This window comes from Balaenoptera acutorostrata, chromosome 11 (assembly GCF_949987535.1).
Source record: "Balaenoptera acutorostrata chromosome 11, mBalAcu1.1, whole genome shotgun sequence".
In the NCBI taxonomy this organism is placed as follows: domain Eukaryota; kingdom Metazoa; phylum Chordata; class Mammalia; order Artiodactyla; family Balaenopteridae; genus Balaenoptera; species Balaenoptera acutorostrata.
This window is the reverse complement of record NC_080074.1, coordinates 10,179,214-10,200,536: the sequence shown is the minus strand read 5'-3', so window position 1 is coordinate 10,200,536 and position 21,323 is coordinate 10,179,214. Positions and strand designations below refer to the sequence as shown.

Below are 21,323 nucleotides of genomic sequence, written 5' to 3'. Positions count from 1 at the left end.
AGTGGTTCAACATAGGAAAATCATCATTGTAATATACCATATCAGTAGAATGAAGGAGAAAACCACAAGATCATCTCCTTTGATGCAGAAGAAAATCTAGGCTTCAAAATCATCAATAAATGGAACTGAACTTAAACTAACAGGTTACACTTGATCAAAATAAATTTTGGTGTAGCATAATAGCCTTAGCTTTGGGAGAATTCAGTTGCAAGTCAATTCAAATTCTGCTTGCTCCATGAAGTTCAGGATTCTGTTTACTGTAAGCATGAGGCTTGGTGTAGTGACGATGTGGCTGATTGACGCGAGGCTAAAGAGATTGTAGGTTAATGGGGATATGAAGCTCTCTGGGAAAGGAGTCTGCTAATATAAACTGCTGCATTTATTTTATTTTATTTTTTATTTTTTGGGGCCACACCTCGCAGCACATGGGATCTTAGTTCCCTGACTGGGGATCGAAACCGCACCTCCTGTGTGGAAGTGCGGAATCTTAACAACTGGACCGCCAGGGAAGTCCCAAACTGCTGCCTTTTGATGGCTGTTCATTTCACTGCTTAGAGTCTTAGGTGGTGGGATTTTAGTCCATCATATATCTAAGCTGACTTGTCTTCACTCAGGGTACCACGGGGATGGGTTGGTTGGCTGTCCGTTAGTGCCTTCTGATTTTTGCGGAGTCAAACAATTGAAAAAAATAAAAAATAAACTGCTTCTTGATTAAATGGCTCACAGGTTAGGACAAACTGGCTGGGGTTGGATAGGATTGATTGATTCAGCAGGTCCAACGTGAGAACAAGAACAGAGAGTTAGTTTTGGAGTGAACCACTATCAAGAACGTAGCATCCAGGCAGGTGAGACTGACAGGAGTTAAGAAGTCAGAAGATAGGTTGCTTTACTCAGACAGCTGAAAGGGTAGTAAAGCAATGAAGCCCTTTCAGTTGGATGAAATAGCTAGAGATGAATTGTCTCTATAATGCTTACAGATCAATGCCACTCTTTTTAATGGAATAACTCTAAACCTTCCAGGTTACCCTCCATTACAGGTGGTTCTTCAAGGTCTTAAAAGAATCCTATGTTCTACATAGATGGGCTGCTTGAGGGCCTGATGATATTCTCAGCTGGGCTGTGAACTCTGAACTTGCAAACACTGTATTTATGCTTCTTGAGCGCATTTTTCATGTCCTGCCTTTAGTGCTATTATTATTTACATATTATATTCCCCCTCAATCCCTCGCCTATTACCTATCACTAAGCTCCTTAAGGGCATATGACATTGTATTCAGCTCTGTAGCAACCAGCCACACAGTGGGTGCTCAAAAATATTTTTTGAACTTAAGACATAGAAGTTACAAAAATACCAAGGAGAATATTGGGCAATAGAAAGATAGGTGCCCCCACAGCAGGTAGACCAGTTAGAAACTGCTATGAAGAGGGGACAAGAAAGGAGAGTCGGGGTTCGCTAAATGGGCAGAGAGAAGTTTTAACAGCTATGTTAATGCTTCTCACAGATGGTCTCTCCATACTGCCTAGTAATTCTTCTATGTGACATGGTTAACCTCACCTCCCCTTTACCAAACTTTCAGTAGTCTCCTTAAGCGCTCTTTTCTGTTCTTTTCCCTAACTTTGGATGACATTGCCTGCTTCTTCACAAAGAAAAGGAGGGCTCTCAGGAAGACAGTCCCTCAACTTCTGCTTCTTTTTTTCTGCTACCTACATACAGTCCTCCCTCGGTATCCACAGGGGGATCCGTTCCAGAACCCACCTCCCCACCATGGATACCAAAATTCACGAATGCCCAAGTCCCTTATATAAAATGGTGTGGTATTTGCATGTAACCTACACACATCCTCCCATATACTTTATTTTTATTTTTTTAAATTAAAAAAATTTTTATTGGAGTATAGTTGATTTACAATATTTTGTCCTCCCATATACTTTAAATCATCTCTAGATTACTTATAATACCTAATACAATGTAAATGCTACATAAATAGTTGTAAATACAATTTAAATTCTATGTAAGTAGCTGCTAGAGCACAGCAAATTCAAATTTTGCTTTTGGGAACTTTCTGGCTTTTTTTATTCTGATTATTTTTGATCCTAGGTTGGTTGAATTCATGGATGTGGAACCTATGGATACGAAGGGCCCACTGTACTTATCTACAGCTGTACTCATTCTTCCTCCTTCCCTCTCAAACTTTTATTTTTTCTTATTTCAGCAAGTCCTCTTATACCTCAATGTCTTTATAAACTCAATTATCTCTGAAGCAAAAGCCCCTCTTCTACTGTGTTTGCTCATTTAGCTCCTACTCACCCTTCTTGAAAACCATGCCTGATACCCTGAAACAGAGTAGAACCTACCTCCCCTGTCCTCTCATATCACTATGTATATAACTCTATTAAAGCACACTACATTATAATTTTTAATTCATGGGTCTCATTCCCCAACTATACTCTAAATCCTTATTCATTTTAGTAACTCCAGTGCCTAGAAAAGTACCTATAGTATAAAAGACACTCAATAACTCTTGTTGAATGGATACGGGAAGAGAAGACAATTTGGGTTTCCTCCAAATTAGATCCTTTTAGACACAGATTTGTGATATATCTTCAAAGAAGCTGTAATTCAAGGAACTTTTAAAGGGTGTTCTGACAGAAAGGGAAATGTAAAAGGAGACAGGATTTCCCCCTAATTGAAGTAATCCTCCCCGTCTCCACCCCCTTATAGATAATCTAAGGAAGAGCAGGAATCTGTAGGTTTTAGCTGTATGGCTATGTTTTTTTCTTAGCAAATTATTGTTTGTTATTACCAATGTGGTACCCTATGCACAAAAGAGAATAGGTACTACTGCCTGTCATTGATTACTCCAGGTGAAGAGCCTGAGTGTTAAGAATGTCGTTTCCGGACTTCCCCGGTGGCGCAGTGGTTAAGAATCCGCCTGCCAATGCAGGGGACACGGGTTCGAGCCCTGGTCTGGGAAGATCCCACATGCCACGGAGAAACTAAGACCGTGTGCCACAGCTACTGAGCCTGCGCTCTAGAACCCACGAGCCACAACTACTGAGCCCACGTGCCACAACTACGGAAGCCCGTGCGCCTAGAGCCTGTGCTCTGCAACAAGAGAAGGCACTGCAGTGAGAAGCCCACGCACCACAACGATGAGTAGCCCCCGCTCGCCGCAACTAGAGAAAGCCCGCACGCAACAACGAAGACCCAACACAGCCAAAAATAAAAATAAATAAAATAAATTTAAAAAAAAAAAAAGAATGTCATTTCCAAAGGGAGATGATTTTGAATGAACTAAATGAGAAATAAATGATAAGATCTGCAAAAGTGCTAAGAAATCATATAAGAAAGATAATATGGGGAGAAAAAAGTCCTAAAAAGTGACTCATAATGTAAGAGGTTATACTTAATTAAAATAAATTGCAACATAGTGTAACAGACTTAGCTCTGGGAAAATATCAAGCCAATTCAAATTTTACTTGTTCCATCAGAGTGTTCAGGATTCTGTGCAGAATTTCATGTAGAATTTATGGCTCTTGACTTTTCTTGTAGGTCACTAACACTTTGATAATTTAATAAAAGATATAGACTCTCCCCCAGAAAAATGCACATATGTACACATACAAAAATTGTCATATAAGCTTAGGAGATTCATGGACCACCCCGCCCCCTGCCCCGGTGTGGTTGGCTATTAAGAATAATATTCACAACCAAGATTTACTGAGCCCTTACTATGTGGCAGACACTCTTCTAACTCATCTAATTATTTCCCTTTGCTTGGATTCCATATTTAGTAAATAGCTTTGGACTAAAATTTGGATTCCTATAGAGGTCTGCCTACAAGGAGAGAATGCTCTGGTCAAAAGAACTTCAAATGTAGTTACATTTTTCTTTATCAGTACACTGGCCCTCTGATCTTTCATTGAGTCTCATGAGTTTGATTAATGTGAGTCTGTCCCTGAGAAATGGATTTGTGCTCAGTAGGATGACCAAATCAAATCTCTGTCTGTAAGGCTGAGGGCCCTGAACACTGGTCAACTCACCAGGGTAATGGATACATCCCTGCAAAGCGCCTCATATGACAGCATGCTAACCTTTCCCCAGGCACATACAGCCTCAATGTGCTAAGTGGTGTAAGAGCTTTAGAGTTAGACCTGGGTTCAAATTTTGGCTTATCAGCCAGCCATATGACCTCAGGAAAATTGTTAATCATTCTAAGTGTCTGTTTCTTCATTTTAAATGGAGGATAATAATTGTACCTAACTGGTATGGTAGTTGTAACAATAAAATGAAATAATTTAGGTAAGGCATTAACCCAGTGACTGCAATTATTATTATCTGCCTTCCTAATCCTGATTCACTTATTATCTATGTTACCTTGGGCTAATTATTTACCTTTATGAATCTCAGTTTCTTTAACTGTAAAATGGGAACCAAAAAAAACTCCTTACTTTTTAGGTCTGTTGTGAAGATTCAAGATATATTTAATCTAACTCATTGGGAGCCTACTACATGCCAGGAACTGTGCCAGGTCATCTATAAAGTATTAGATTTAACCTTTCAGTAATCTTGGCACATAAGAGATACTCAATAAATAGTTACTATTATTATTTAACTAAATGATTCAGTTAAAACACTCTTTCAGTGACATGTAAATCAAGAAACATTTCTTAAAGTTTCTTTGAACTGCTTGAGTATTCTAGCAGTTATAAACAAGTCTTGAGGTAAAGTACAAGAAGGTGTAATAGCATTCCACATTCTTTTAGAGGGCTTTAATTTACTTCTATTTCTGACCAAGTAAAAACGGCTTCAGAAAACCACCCACATGCCTCCTTTAGCCTACTCTCTTATTTCCCCTTCTTTTATGTTATCTTCTCTTCTTTCCCCCTTTTCTCAGGGGATGAGGGAGTATGATGAGAAGGAGGAAGAGATGGGGGTGGATATTAGGAATAAAGAGGGGCCAAGAAAGATTGTTTCATTTATCCCCCTCTGGTTGAACAGGATACAGCCTGTTATATTGTTGACAGTAAGATCCAGAACCTCCTGACCTTCCAACTGCAAATTAGGGTGCAGGGAGTATAGGATTATGGTGATGGTAGGGCAGGTGATATTTTTCTGGGAGTGAGATAGGAAGAATAGCACAGTGAGACTAAAAGAGCATAAACTTTGAAGTCAAAGATACCTGGGTTCCAAATCTGACTCCTGTATTTTAACTGTATGATTGAGCAAGTAGGCACTCTGAGCCTCTGTTTCCTCCTTTATATATTAGGAATAATAATAGTGTCTACCTCAAATACTGGTTGGAGTGGAGACCTTGAGGGGTCTGGGCAAGGGCAAACTTGAGGGACAACTGGTACTCCTGGTACTTTTGACATGCTAAGGGTTAAGCTTAAAGATGGAATTTTTGCGAAGGGGTCCATTGAGAGAAAGACTGGGTGAACCATGTCCAAGAGAGAGGAGGATGTTTTGAGATTAGAGGAAGATAAAGAGAATCTTGGTGAAAAAGAAGAGACGGTTTAAAAAAAAAAAAAAGGAGTATGTTTAAGAAGTTTTGTTAAATAACCCCCACCCCCCATTTCCTCCCAAAATATGCAGAAAAATCTACACATTTTTCAAACTTTTGAAGGTAGAATTTGGGGGGGGGGCGGTTGGGGGGTTGGGGAGAGATATAGCAATATACTGAGACTGGCTTCATAGAACAGGGAGGTCTAGGAGGCTGAGTTATGTTGGGGTGATATGAGAATTATATAAGATGATACACGAAAGCACTTGGCACATGCTAAGCAACCAATAAATATAAGTGCTCTTAATTTTGAGGGAGAGGAAAGTAAAATTCAAATAATTTAAATGTTGCACAAGGTCACCATGCTAGTGACTTTGGTTTAATGTTTTTTCTCTAACCATATTGCCTCCTTTTTTAAATTAATTAATTAATTAATTAATTTTTGGCTGCATTGGGTCTTCGTTGCTGTGTGGGGGCTTTCTCTAGTTGCAGTGAGCGGGGGCTACTCTTCGTTACGGTGCAGACTTCTCATTGCAGTGGCTTCTCTTGTTGTGGAGCACAGGCTCTAGGCACGCGGGCTTCAGTAGTTGTGGCTCACAGGCTCAGTAGTTGTGGCACACGGGCTTAGCTGCTCTGCGGCATGTGGGATCTTCCCGGACCAGGGATCAAACCCATGTCCCCTGCATTGGCAGGCAGATTCTTAACCACTGCGCCAACAGGGAAGTCCTGATATTGTCTCTTAATTTATACTAATAATGTAGAATCAGTAAGTGACATCCTTAAAGAATAAACGCACATTTACAAGACTGCAAATGTTCTAAGATGACTTTTAGGGAAACAAATACACAAATGAAGTACGGGGCAACATCATGGTCTTATTTGTTACTTATCTTATTTTTGCTGTGGTATGGAGCTTTACAGGCTGATAACTTTGACTTTATTTCCAGGCCTTCATCAACTGGATCATTCTAGTTCTAAAATCTGTGTCTGTAAGCCTCATCTAGGAGTTACTGCTCTGGTGTATCATATGGCAGCTCCTCGCCTCTATAATTTTGTTCCTTTTTAATACGATGTGCCATCAAGTGTAATGCATGGGATAGAAGCCTCAGTTATCGTCAGTGTACTTGGGTACTCATACCAATTATAGTGATATTTCTCTGACAGGCTCCAGGGGAGCTGCAGCTTGGAGTTCCTTAACACTGAGAAACAAAGATATTTCCTTTATGGGAAGTATTCTAATAGCATTTGAAATCCTTTAGTTTAAAGCTGTCTGTTTTCTTTTTTAATTTAGCTGTGGCAATTTATGTGCTTTACAGCACATGCATTTAATTTGTATTGTTATAATGTACTTTAGAATATACTATAGTGAAACTTGTTTCCCTATAACTTGGCTAGGTGGAGGAGATGCTGTTTCAAAGCAGATTCACCCAGCAAAACTACTAGTCTTTGTTACCTTCTTTGGCTCTTTTCTTAGCTTACTTCATTATAAATCTCCTCCCCTCTTTGAACTTCTGCAATTATTTCCTTTCTGTCACCTCTCTATTTTTCTCTTATTGGAGTCAATTCAAAATGGTTTTACTCTTTTTGAAACTTTCTACAAATATAAGAAAAAGAACCCTATCTGACCTAATTTCCACAGACTTCCTTTGTCTTCTAACTCTAGATCGATAGTTTTGACCTCTTCAATGTTCCCTCCCTACACCTGAAGAAAGAACATTGCTCTTTAACTTGTACTGTTTTATTTGAATGCAACCCACTTCCTCCCTCTGAGCCAATGAGTCATTTTATCTTTTTAAAGCGAGCCTTAAAAATCTCCCATTTCTCTTCAGTTTAAAATTATTCTCTTTGTGAAGTACTTCATGTCCTGTATAGGAAAGACACCCTGTAAAACAGAGAATATTGCCTTAACCACTCAGGGACTACAGACAATGCATGACCTACCAAGACTTTAAAATTTTGAGTTAAATGGACATCATTTATTTTTTTCCTAATGGAGGCAAGGCACATAGTCTCTTTTGTTCACTAGTGAATTCCTAGAACCTTGATACATAGTAGATTTTCAATAAATATATACAGAATGAATAAATGATTGATTTCCCCCTCCTCAATCTTTTTAACTTGCTTGGACTTCCCTGGTGATCCAGTGGTTAAGACTCTGTACTTCCACTGAGGGGGCGCGGGTTCGATCCCTGGTAGGGGAGCTAAGATCCTGCCTGCCGCACGGTGCGGCCAATAAAACCCAAAAAACAAACAAACAAAAAAACCTTGCTTAAAACCTTTCGTGTAATTAATACTTTTCACATTGGAATCTCATGTAATTAAGTAGAAAATATTCATAAAAGCATATTGAAAGTGAGAGCTATAGCAAACTACAGAAGATGCAGCAATACTCTTAGGGTTTAGTTTAGAAAATGCCTAAAGAGAGATATATTCATTTCAGTACAATTCACATAATTTAGAATATCATATCAAATATCTTCTAACATATATGTCAATGACTGATTTATCTGCTACCAAATGATGTACTGACTCAGTTTTAAAGTAACAGAACTTTGTACTGCAACCATCAGAGTAATGATTTAAGCAAGAATCTCCAATGGATATTAAATCCAATGGGTGCAGAACATGATATTTACACAAGTCTCCAAGTATCACCCCACGAATTACTTATTAATTACAAGCAGGAGAAGGTCTTTTACAATGGAGAAATCTTGTGAACACCATCTTAATCACATGATCAAACTTATCACTAATAAAAGGACAAACTGCCAGTGTGCCTTCTGATGCAATATATGGAAAAGGTCGTAACATCACTTATATATTAGTAGTTTTTCTGCCAATGAGAAAAAAATCAACTCCAAATTGAGAGACATTCTGAAAAACAGTTGGCCTGTGCGCTTCAAAAATGTCACTCACTCCCAATACAGGGGGCATGGGTTCAATCCCTGGTCGAGGAACTAAGATCCTGCATGCTGCACAGCGCCACCAAAAAAGAGTCAGTGTCACAAAAATCTAACGAAGGTTGAGGAGCTGTTTTGATTAAAGGAAACTAAAGAGACATGACAAGTACGTGGGATGCATGATCCTTAACTGATCCTGAATCAAAAACAAAACAAGAAACCCCCCAAACTACAAAGGATATTATTGGAACAATTGGAGACACTTGAATATAACTGTGTATTGGATAAATAGTACGCCAATGTTAAATTCCCTGACTGTGCTAATTATGTTTTAGTTATGTAGAAGAATGTTCTTGTTCTTAGAAGAGATATGCTGACGTACTAAGAAGTGATGTGTCATGATGTCTGCAAATAATTCTCACTGGTTCAGAGAAAAAAACTCTCAAAAGGTTCACAAAACATATACACTTTTACATATATGAGCATGTGTGTGTATGTAGCATATAGAGAGATTTTACATACACATGCACACTCACAAACACACAGAGGGAAAAAATGTGGCAAAATGTTAACAACTGATGAAACTAGGCAAATGATATTTGTGGATTCATTGTGCTAGTCTTGCAACTTTTCTCTGGCTAAAAATTATTATAAATAAGAAGTTGCTGAAAAGACCTTTAAAAAAGCAGTACCTAGATTCAGGACTATTTTGACTGCTTATTCAGATACATAATGCTCAAAACTCTTGATGGTGGCAACTGAACTTTCTTCGAATTTTCTTTCTGGGTTTTTTTTTTTTTAATATATATTTATTTATTTATTTGGCTGCGCCGGGTCTTAGTTGTGGCATGCAGGATCTTTTTTTTCTTTAGTTGCGGCTTGTGGGATCTTTTAGTAGTGGCATGCAGGATCTAGTTCCCTGACCAGGGATCGAACCCGGGCCCATTGCATTAGGAGCACGGAGCCTCCACCACTGGACCACCAGGGAAGTCCTTCTTTGAACTTTCTGTTTCACTATACTACTTTAGCTCTCCTTGTCTTTCTTTTTTTTTTTTTAATTTAATTTAATTTACTTTTTTATACAGCAGGTTCTTATTAGTTATCCATTTTATACATATGTCAATCCCAATCTCCCAATTCATCACACCACCATCTCCTTGTCTTTCTATCCACTGCCATCTTTCAAGCAGAGCCATCAATATGTTTATTATGTACACAACTACTTCAACAAATTCTGAATATGCCTAGTGTGGAGTGAAATTCTGTTTCTTCAAACAGGAGACTTCTCTCATAGGACCTCTTATAAATATATCTCATGTATATCCTGTAGAGAGCCTGCTTTTTTTGTTTGTAGGCTAACAGCTTATCAGTGCATTAGAAACCATTCATGTATCTGGAATATAAGTTTTTATTTCCCTAAGATCTTTTTCTTATTGTCCTCCAATATCCTTTTAGTCCTAGACAAAAAGGAACCCAAATTATCTCTGAAAATAGTTAAACTATTGCTTTGTTTTATAAAAAAACTAGAGAAAAATAGATCTGGATAACAAATAGTGATTTGTGACATATCTGTGCCCACATCAAGGCTGATGATTTTGGAATTATTTCCTATTCTACACTCTAACCCCTTTGATATTAACTTTTGTGAAATACAAAAGCAGAATATTAGGGCTTACGTCATAGTTGCTCCTGGGTCAGCAGTCATTTGATTGGTCACAAACACAGCCACATTATATTCTGCATCAAGAAATAAAATTAAGAAACTAAGAGAATGACAATGTGAATATTAAAAGTTCATTGCTTAGATCTCAGAGTTTAGAAATATTGTGCCATGAATTTATTTGATGAACAAGATTACATTCCTGTTTTTACATTGATATCATAAGTTAAAGTTATTATTGTTATAATATTTAGGTACCTTATTGTATTAGAATCAGTATTTTTGGTTTAAAAAAAGAGATGTATTCCCATGAAGGAAATTTTATTTTTAAAAAATGGATTGCCTCCTGACATTATTCTGAGCTTCTCTACAAAACCTACTTAGCAAACAGTCACAGGTGCTATTCTGACATCACCATTTATTTAAAAAATCTACCTTCTGAGGGACTTTCCTGGTGGTGCAGTGGTTAAGAATCCGCCCGCCAATGCAGGCGACACGGATTCGAGCCCTCGTCCAGGAAGATCCCACATGCTGCGGAGCAACTAAGCCCGTGCGCCACAACTACTAAGCCTGCGCTCTAGAACACGCGAGCCACAACTACTGAGCCCATGTGCCACAACTACTGAAGCCCGCACGCCTAGAGCCGGTGCTCCGCAACAAGAGAAGCCACTGCAATGAGAAGCCTGCGCACCGCAGCAAAGAGTAGCCCCTGCTCGCCGCAACTAGAGAAAGCCCGCGCACAGCAATGAAGACCCAACACAGCCAAAAAAAAAAAAAAAAAAAGAGTAGCCCCTGTTCACGCAACTAGAGAAAGCCTGCGCACAGCAACACAGCCAACTATAAATAAATAATTTATTTTTAAAAAATTAAGGAAAAAAATCTACCTTCTGAGATTTTTTGGAGTCGTGACAACATCTGGGCCAGTTTTTGCTGCCGTTCAGCCAACTCCCCACGACCACTGAAATCCACTCGGAAAAGTGCCATTATTGAATCAATGATCTGTGTAGGATTAATGTAAAAATAAATAATGCATTTGGAAATGGAAGGAAGAAGTTAATTTGAATTGGAATCAATAGAAGAAAGATAGTATGCTAAATAGCTCTAGATTGAGCAATATTTAAAAGCTCGTACCAATAGCTTGAAGATGCCAGCTTCTTCATGGAACTTTGCTGCTACATAATCAAGTAGCTCCATCTGATGTTCACCTGGTGGGAAATGCAGTGGGAAAATGTTATAAAAACTAGAAGAAGCAGAGGCTAAGATCATGTATGTTCTTGGGAGTCAGGCAAAAGAGAGTCCTTGAAGGATTTTCTTAATTATTTATGACTTTATTAAATATGATTTCATATTCTACATTAGCATACATACCAAATGCTACCTCATCCAAAAAGAATGTTACTCTCCATTTCAAAGACAAAGAATAAGAAATAATTTGAGAGCATTTCAATGTCTAAGGACTTACCAGATGATAAAATTTGTGGACTGACTAAATAAATTTGGAGAAAAGTAAAATAGAAAGAGAAAAGAATAGTGTCAAAATGTTGTAAGCATCACTCAAATAATAAATCAGTGCTGCCAACCTTAAAACAGCCTAAGCATCCAATTGCATGGGGCTCTTACTAGTATATGCACGTGCATAAAGTACATTGTCCAGGACTGCATCATGGTCCACATTGAAGCGATCAGCAATGTCCCGAAGGCGATCTGGACGGCTGGAGTATGCCAGGATTAAGGATTCAATAAATCAATTCCAAAAAGTTTAGACAACAAATACAAAAAATAATACCGTAGCAAGTGTATCAAAGAGAGGCAAAACACTGTACCTGCGAAGGTATTCTGGAGGATACTAATAATCAGTTAAAATCTATATCAGACTTTGTTTTTCATAAGTGCCTCAATTAATGAATACCTTAGATAGTGATAACAGTGATAGAAATAATGAGACAGTAATGAATTTAAATATTAAATTATCTAAACAATAACCTTGGAAGTTAGTTGTTATGGCCTCTATTACATTTTACAAAGGAGGACACTGACAAACAGAGATTAGGCAAATGACTCAGGATTATGCAGCAAATCAGTTCCAAGAGAAAAACTAGAAACTAAGATTTGTGAATCTCTGTTGTTCTCAGTTCAATAAATATAGACCTATTCTAGGAAGATAATATCACTGAATTATAATTCAAGTCACTTCAAAGTGAATTAATTCACTCTCTTCATATTCCTCACTTGTTCAACATGAAATAGTTTAACATATCACTAACCACGTGTTGCCAACAAATGATAAATTTGACTACATAAACCAAAGGGTCAAAAAAGTAACTTCAAGGGTCCAGAAGGGAATTATTATCATATAGTTTTTGGTTTATTTAGGGTTTAAAATCCACTTTCTTCTAAAGGAGTTGTGTTAGCATTCTCAAATTAGTAAATTCATAGGGGGGCAAATTCAGTGTACCTGAAGAGGTATTCTGGAAGATGCTAATAATCACATACCTATCTAGACTATAAAGGAGTAATAAACATTCTTTATAGGTCTTTGGTGATCCCAACAATATGTCTATAATATTCTCTAAAGTGAAGTAAGATAAAATAAAATGCATGTCTGTGGTCTCATTTCACTTTGTTTACAGTATTTGTATAATACTGATCATACTATAAGTAACTGTAAAGTAAGGACCATTTATAATCTTATTTGTGACACTTGGAACTAGTTCAGTAAACATTTAATTGAATTGTCTTTAGGATTTCCCAGCCATCTCTGTCCTACAACACTATATATGTTTTCTTCAGAGCTTTAGTGACAGCCACTTAAATCTTCTATTGCTGCTGAGTATACCCAGTAGATGTTTTTGGTGGACAAATCAAAGAAGACAAGGAATTGGAAGAGGCAATAAAAAATTTTTCACTATGTCAGTTTTTACAAAACCGGGTGACTATGTAACCAGGAATGTAAAAGTTGGGCTTATGCTGAAGGGAAGTTCAAATCAATTTACAAATGTTTATTAACTGATTCCCATATGGAATCGGTTACCATATTAACCAATTACCAGTGCAAGGCACTGTGGAGGATTTAAGGGTCATAAGATAATCTATGCCATAGGTAAGTGTAAAACATAATTATGTAGGCAAAATATAAACACATAAAAAGAAAAGTACCAAGAGAGAGCAGTATACATGTAAGAGACACTGAAAGAGTGAGAACATTCCACTCGGGCCCCTGCATGTCCTTGTTCCTCCCAGCTGTTCCTCCCTATTCCCTCTTGCATGTGACCTGGCTCCTAACTGTTTCTTTCAGCCATTCTTGATAAAATCCAAATTGCCCAAACAGTGGCAGCTATTCTGCAAGAACAATTCCTCCCTCTCAAGAACCATCCTTAATCCACTGTTTCTGAAACTAGCTGAACTCCAGCTGAGTGCCTCTTCCTACAGTCCTATTGTTAAAAAGAATGTCCTCTGAACCTGATATCTCCTCAAACTACCGTATTTCTTCTATTTATTGGTTAATTACACACTGCCTCAATTCCTTACTGTTTATTTGCAACAAGCTTCCATCATCTTACTTTACTGCAAATGGCCTCTTGGACTCCTAATTGCAAACCTCAGTGATATTTTTCATTTTGCACCTTCTCTCTCTCTCTCTCTCTGTGGAACATCACTGACTACCATTTTCTTCTTGAAACTTTACTTATGCTTAGCATCCACAACCAGATATCCTCTTACTTTGTCTGTCTCTATTGATTCGTCTTTTTAGTCCCTCTTCCTAGACATAGGCACACCCCAAAGTTATGTTCTCAGTTCTCTTCTCTTCTCTCTATGTAAGTTCTCTTGCCTCCCCCTGGCTATTCTATCCATATCCTTGGCCCTACCCCTTTCTCAAGCTGAGTCCAACATTTCCAACTGCCATATGGTGGATGTCCTTCTGTACCTCATATTCGACATATTAAAATGAAACATCATCTTTTCTCTGAAACATGATCTTCCCAATTCTGTCATCATTATTTTCCTAGTATCTAGACAAACCTAAGAGTGGTTTCCCAAGCCTCTCTTTCTTTTGTCTACCAAATACAGTCATCAAATCTCATTACTTGCCTAGAATATTGCAAAAGAATCCAATTTACACCCATCATCCAGCTTCAAGGCCCTTCATGTCTAAGACCCACATTTCCAGTCTTGCTTTCTGAAATAACTTACACTTCAATAAAACTGCAATTCTTTTTGTTACCCAAACAGGTTCTTCTCTTTTTCCTTCTGTATTTTTGTTCAATTCAGACCTTTTCCTTTATTTGAGACCATGACTTTGAATGAGTCAATAATCTTCTAGCTATTAAGTTAAATCTTTGGAGAAGTAAGAGAATTAAAAACAAATAAGATGTAGTTTCCTCTCATGTATTTGTTTTGTCAATTTTATACCAAACCCATTTGGAGAAGTGAAACCTTTTTTTAAAAAAGGTGATTTGAACATAGAAAACAAACTTATGGTTACCAAAGGGGAAAGAGTGGTGGGGAGGGATAAATTAGGAGTTTGGGATTAACATATATACACTAATATATATAAAATAGATAACCAACAAGGATCTACTGCCTACTGTATAGCACAGGGAACTATACTCAATATTTTGTCATAACCTAATAACCTATAAGGGAAAAAGAATCTGAAGAAGAATAGATATATATGTATATATACATAGATATATATGTATATAAAACTGGATCACTTTGCTGTACACCTGAAACTGACACAACATTATAAGTCAACTATACTTCAGTAAAAAATAAAATAAAATAAAATAAAAATTTCAGGGGGAAAAAGTGATTTGCGAACTCGACTAGCAACTGTTTTCCCTTGGCTTTTCTCATTATTGCTGGTTTACAGGGTGATCACAAAATGACATATTTCAAACAAATTCTCTTTTATAGTAACAGTACTATATCTCACTATTATGTTAGCAACTTGCGTAAATAAAAGGGTTACAAAGTATTTTCTGTATCAATGAAGATAATCTTTCCTCCTGAGTAGCCACCTGCTCCTGGAAGTTGAGCTGTCACTAGAAAGCAATTAAAATTGTTAATATTAGTAAGAGTGAATAAACTTTGTACAAATGCGTATATAAATTAACATGGTATTTAGGCTGGTTGCAACTCTCTAGCCATGTAGCAAAGAATAATGATCCTTTAGTTTCTAAACAGCATGCTATATTTTTATATTACTAACCAGTGGTAAAATTATAAGTATTCTGCCAGCATAGTAGTAATTCAACAAAGAATGTCAATATCTTTCACAATGGGAGATATTCATGAAATTTAGTTCTCCTAAAGAAGTAGAATTTAAGTATCACTAACTTTTTTCTGTAAGAAATAATCATAAATATAATTTATGCTACATAACTCATTTAAGTAACTTTTCAATTAATGTATGTCAAAATTTTAAATGCATTTTCTTTATATGTAGTAGTTAACACTAAGGAATTACTTTACATAAAGTACATGCATTATTTCATTTATTTTTCAAAACAACCCTAAGTTTGGCACTATCATTACTCCTGTTTTACTGATGGGGAAAATCTGAAAGGTGAAGCAACTTGCCCAAGGTCATGCAGCTATTATTGGCAGAGCTATTTTGATGCCAGAATCCCCTTATTAAACACTTTTCCATGCTCCTTCTACTTAGGTCAAAGAAATGTAGTGTGATGTCTTTATGCAAAAGGAGGTATTTTTGCTTATTTTGCTTTAGAAACATTTAAGTCTTTTTTAGTTCCAACCTTACTCTATGGAAAGTATGGAATTCTAGGCCTCAAAAGATTCTGTGACATTCTCATAAATATAATATAGAAAAGATAGAATGGGAAAAATCGAGACCATGAATGAATACCTCTCTCCACCAATACATTCATATACCCATTTACCTCCTCCGTATTTCCATTCATGTGTTCAGAGTGCAGTACATACATCACCTCAAGCATCACACATTCAAAGACCAGCTCTGGTATTTGTGTAACCATGGGCAGTTTATGTAATGTCTCTGAGTTTTAGTTTCCTTGCAAGTTTGTTCAGATTACATGAGATTATGTAAGTACCAGGCACAAAGTAGAATAGTAAGTGATAGCTATGATTATTATTGTTATTGTTATTATTGTTGTTGTTACATATCCTTACCACAGAGGGTATGAGAGAGTTGGGTTTTTCCAGTTCGAAATTCTGTGAAATGTAGAAAAAAAACATACATAGTTAATTTTTAGATATTTTCGTAAAGAATAAATATGGCCTCAGAGTATGGTTTTCTTTTCCAACTGTCAAATCTCACACATAAAGTACCTCTGTGTCATGAATGGATTCTGCATATATGAATACCAGTAGTAAAAACAACTTTTAAAAGGTTTTCTTTTTCAGAACTGTCCTTTAGATAATAATTAACTTAAACCAAATTTTCCTTAAGAATAGTTATATAAATGAAAGTTTAAGACTCCACCACAGGAATGAGAGCCTGGGGTTCTCCCACTGACCTGAGATCCTCAGGGGGGATCCCAGAGGGATCCTCAGATTGGTGGTATTCCCTAGCTACGAACAAAAGCAAATTCTCTCCAGAGAGAAATGTCCCCACTCACCAATTTAGGTCTATTGAACTCCAACAGATTAAAATCAAGAAATAAGCTCACAAATATCAATGAATACAACAGCAGGAAAGCCATTAAGACTGAGAGTCAACTGAAATAATTAAACACAGATTTATTTCTCCAAGTCAACAGAAACATCAACACCAAAAAAACAAAACAAAACAAAAAAACGGGACTTCCCTGGTGGTCCAGGGGTTAAGACTCCACGCTCCCAATGCAGGAGGCCCGGGCTCCATCCCAGGTCAGGGAACTAGATCCTGCATGCTGCAACTAAGAGCCCACATGCTGCAACTAAAAGATCCCGTGTGCTGCAACTAAGACCTGATGCAGCCAAATAAATAAATAAATATTTAAAAAAAAAAGCAACAACCAAAAAACAGATTTAGTTCTCTGAGGACTGAAAATACTGGAACTGTCAGGAATAGTACGTAACATAGCTATGCATGAACTTTTTTTGTTTTTTTTTTGACCACACTGTGCGGCCCGTGGGATTCTTGTTCCCCAACCAGGGACCAAACCTGGGCCCTTGGCAGTGAGAGCGCAGAGTCCTAACCACTGGACCGCCAGGGAATTCCTGACTTTTTTTTTTTAATAGAGGATACAATAAGGGAAGGGAAATCCATTCTCTATGTTCCTGAAACATGTATTTCTTAGAAATAAGATCGGTCTCATTATACAACTACCCCCTGAAGGTATGAGAGAAAAAAATTCTAATCTCTTCTATAGGAATCAGAGATAAAAAGATGAAAAATGACAATAAAACTCATCTGTTAATGTTGGAATATATTTTAATTGCAGCCCAGAATGATCTTGCATTATGATAACTGATATTTCACAAGTTCCAAAATAGATACAATTTACAATTGACTACTTAATTATATATATATGGGTGTGTATATATACACATATTTTTCATATAACAAAATATTAAGGTTCTACCTACCTCCAAAAGCTTCTGTGATTGCCATGCTTTCAATTCCACCTCCTAGCAACTTACTAGAAATAGAAAGTAAGCTTTAGTAACGGGAACAGAAATAGAGATATCAAGAAAGGAGAAAGTGCTAATATCATTAGTATCATTTCTATCTATCTATATATCTTTCTATCTGTCCAACATGAACAGGAATTCTTGGCTGAATAAACGGCTTCCCACCTGTTTAGATCACAGGTTATGCTGTGCATGGGCAGGGGGATCAACAAAACAATTTATAAGCCCTGTTGTTCTTACTCCTGTGTACCAATAGGAAATGGGCTATGCAGGGCTTATATTTCAGTAATTCTAAAGAACTGAACTGGAGTGCGAATAAATGATTTTAGTTATTAATTGGGTTTTTCATATTGTGCTGGGACTATGTTTCTAAAAGTCAACTGAATATCCAATTTTTTTTAATGTACTGAAAAACATGAAAAATAGATATTAGGAGAATCCAGTGATTGTCACCATGATTGGCTTATCTCACACAAACCAAATTCTATGAAGAACATGTCAGAATAGAAAATATTCAAAGACGTGACAGGTAACGCTAGCAGATAGAAGAATAACTGTCAGATTTTGACAGCATGCACTTAACTGGTAATGCAGTGATTCAGCGCATTTAATACATACTCTTGATATGGAAAGACCTAAAGTTAATTAATCTCATTCATTCATTTAATGCAACAAATATTAATTATGGCAATTGTGCTAAGACCTGGTAAGAGCACTTTTAAAATCTTTGTAGTTATTTATTTATTTATTTATTTATTTATTTTTGGCTGCGTTGGGTCTTTGTTGCTGTGCACCGGCTTTCTCTAGTTGCGGTGAGCGGGGGCTACTCTTCGTTGTGGCGCACGGGCTTCTCATTGCAGTGGCTCCTCTTGTTGCAGAGCACGGGCTCTAGGTGCATGGGCTTCAGTAGTTGCAGCACGTGGGCTCTGTAGTTGTGGCTCACAGGCCCTAGAGCACAGGCTCAGACAATAACAGACAATAAACATAATAATAAACATAATAACAGACAATAACATAAGTAAAATGTGTGGTATGTCAGTTGTTATTAAATGGTATGGATAAAAATTAGATCCAGAAAGGGGATAAGATGTGCTGAGGATGAAGATGGGGAGTTTTCGAATAAATTTTCAAATAAATTGATCAGAGAAGGCCTTAGTGAGAAGTGGACATTTTAGCAAAGACCTGAAAAACCTGACAGCAAGTCATGAACGTAATGACGAAAGAGTGTTCCGGGCAGAGGGAATGCTAAGTGCAAAGGCCCTGAGGTGGGAGTGTATCTGGCATGTTCTAGGAATAGCAAAGAAGTTAGTGTGGTTGGTACATAGTAAACCACAAGATGAATTAAAGATGAGCTTAGATTTGAGATTAGAGAGGATTTTGGCTTTTGCTCTGAGTGAGATGGGGTCATTAGGGTGTTTTGGGCAGAGGAGTGTTATGATCTGACCTATGTTTTAATTTTTATTTTTTAATTTTTTTTCATTTTTATTTATGGCTGTGTTGGGTCTTCGTTTCTGTGCGAGGGCTTTCTCTAGTTGCGGCAAGTGGGGGCCACTCTTCATCGTGGTGCGCGGGCCTCTCACTATCGCGGCCTCTCTTGTTGCGGAGCACAGGCTCCAGACGCGCAGGCTCAGTAGTTGTGGCTCACGGGCCCAGCTGCTCCGTGGCATGTGGGATCTTCCCAGACCAGGGCTCGAACCCGTGTCCCTGCATTGGCAGGCAGATTCTCAACCACTGCGCCACCAGGGAAGCCCTGACCTATGTTTTAAAAGGATTATTCTGGCTCCTATGTGAAGAATAAATGGTAGGGGCAAGGTCTAAAGGAGGGAAGTTAGTTAGAAGTTATTATTAATAATCCAGAAGAGATACTAATAGGTGTTTTAGACCAGTGAGGTAACAAAGGAGAAGGTGGTGAGAAGAAATTGAATTCGTATTTCTTCTCTTTCTCTGTACACATATAGACACAAATAGAAAAAAAAATTATATATATATATATATATATATATATATACACACACACATATATATATAAACTTTCTATTATGGACAATTTCAAACATACAAAAGTAGACAAAAACAGTATCATAATGAACCTTCATGTACCTATAACTCAGCTTCAAAAATTATCAGCTATGAACTCATGGTCAACCTTTTTTCATATAAACCTCCAGCCACTTCCCTCCCTTTTCATATTACTTTAAGCACATCCTAGGCAACATATCATTTCATCCTAACTATTTCAGTAGGTATCTCTACAAGATGAAGATGCTTATTTTTAACATAACTGTATTACCATTATCACACTTAAAAAATTAGTAATTCCTTAATATCAACTATCTAGTAAGTGTTCAATTTTCAGTCTCATATGTCTTATTATCCGTGTGTGTTTGAATCAGTATCCAAAATAAGATCCACATATTGGGATTAAGTGACATGTCTTTTAAATCTCTTTTAATCTCTAGGTCTTCTCCCTGATTCCATCTCTTTTTTTTTTTATTCCTTATAGTTTATTTGTTGAAGAAACTGGTTGGTTTTTTTTAATATAAGGATTGTTTTGTTTTTTATAAATTTATTTATTTTTATTTATTTATTTTTGGCTGCGCTGGGTCTTCGTAGCTGCGCGGTCTTTCTCTAGCTGCTGCGAGCGGGGGCTACTCTTCTCTGCAGTGCGTGGTCTTCTCATTGCGGTGGCTTCTCTTGTTGCAGAGCATGTGCTGTAGGCACGCGGGCTTCAATAGTTGTGGCATGCAGGCTCAGTAGTTGTGGCGCACGGGCTTAGTTGCTCCGCGGCATGTGGGATCTTCCTGGACCAGGGCTCGAACCCGTGTCCCCTGCATTGGCAGGCGGATTCTTAACCACTGCGCCACCAGGGAAGCCCGGTTGGTTTGTTCTGACTAAATATATTTGAAGGTAGAGCAGCCAGGATTTGTTAATAGATTAGAGTTAGGGTGTGAGAGGGGAAAAGAGGTGCTAAGGATGACACTAAGGTTTCAGATCTGAGGATCAAAAAGAGCTCAGGATGAGGGAGGTTTTAGGAGGAGCAGATCTGGGGCAAAGATCAGAAGTTTGGTTTCAGACCTGTGAAGTCTGAGCTGCCTAGCAGACATTCAAGTGGAGGCATATTTGACTATGAACTCTTTTTTTCTTGCAGTTTTTTGTGAGGTCAGGGTTTTGAGGAATACTTTGAAGAAATACTGCTTTTGTTCAAATTGATCTTGGCCACTGCTCTGACTTATGAAACAGTAACTCTGCCTACTAAGGTAGAGAAAAAAAACCACATTCTAGTCAACTTGCATTGGGAAGATGATGACTATGTCTCAGGAATCATAAGATGATAAATAAAAAGGGAATTTAAAACTGCTGAGGCTGAAGAGCAAAACCAACACTGCATTATTTCTTCTAAAATATTCACTCTAACAACCGATTTTTAAGTAAAACCAAAAGTGAAATGGAATTTCCTTCATCAGTGGAGAAGAAAAGGGAAATGAAAAGTTAAACTATTTTTTAAATGGTTTATAGATTAATATAGGCTGATTTAGAAACTACTTATATTTTGGGTCTGAATTTCTTGTAAGAAATTTAATCCTGTTTTTACAAGCAGTCTGGAATTTATTTGCTTCAGTTGCCTTTTGAGAAAAAAAAAAAAAAACCTTCTGCAAAATA

The 21,323-nt window shown here is 37.4% G+C and overlaps 1 protein-coding gene and 1 non-coding gene across 2 annotated transcripts in view; one reads left to right on the top strand and one right to left on the bottom strand.

Moving 5' to 3' along the window:
* DMC1 (DNA meiotic recombinase 1) overlaps positions 1–21,323 on the bottom strand; it is a 39,024-nt gene that overhangs the window by 10,347 nt on the left and 7,354 nt on the right. Inside the window, exons 6-12 of the mRNA XM_007189059.2 lie at positions 17,619–17,671; positions 16,218–16,259; positions 15,037–15,109; positions 11,685–11,776; positions 11,196–11,269; positions 10,949–11,063; positions 10,081–10,141 (exon numbers count right to left, since the gene is read on the bottom strand). Of these exons, the coding sequence (XP_007189121.1) occupies positions 10,081–10,141; positions 10,949–11,063; positions 11,196–11,269; positions 11,685–11,776; positions 15,037–15,109; positions 16,218–16,259; positions 17,619–17,671 (510 nt within the window). The remainder of the gene's footprint in view (positions 1–10,080; positions 10,142–10,948; positions 11,064–11,195; positions 11,270–11,684; positions 11,777–15,036; positions 15,110–16,217; positions 16,260–17,618; positions 17,672–21,323) is intronic.
* On the top strand, positions 530–681 carry LOC114238735 (small nucleolar RNA SNORA79). The gene has a single exon (XR_003624027.1). It is a non-coding gene; the product is annotated as a small nucleolar RNA SNORA79 (small nucleolar RNA).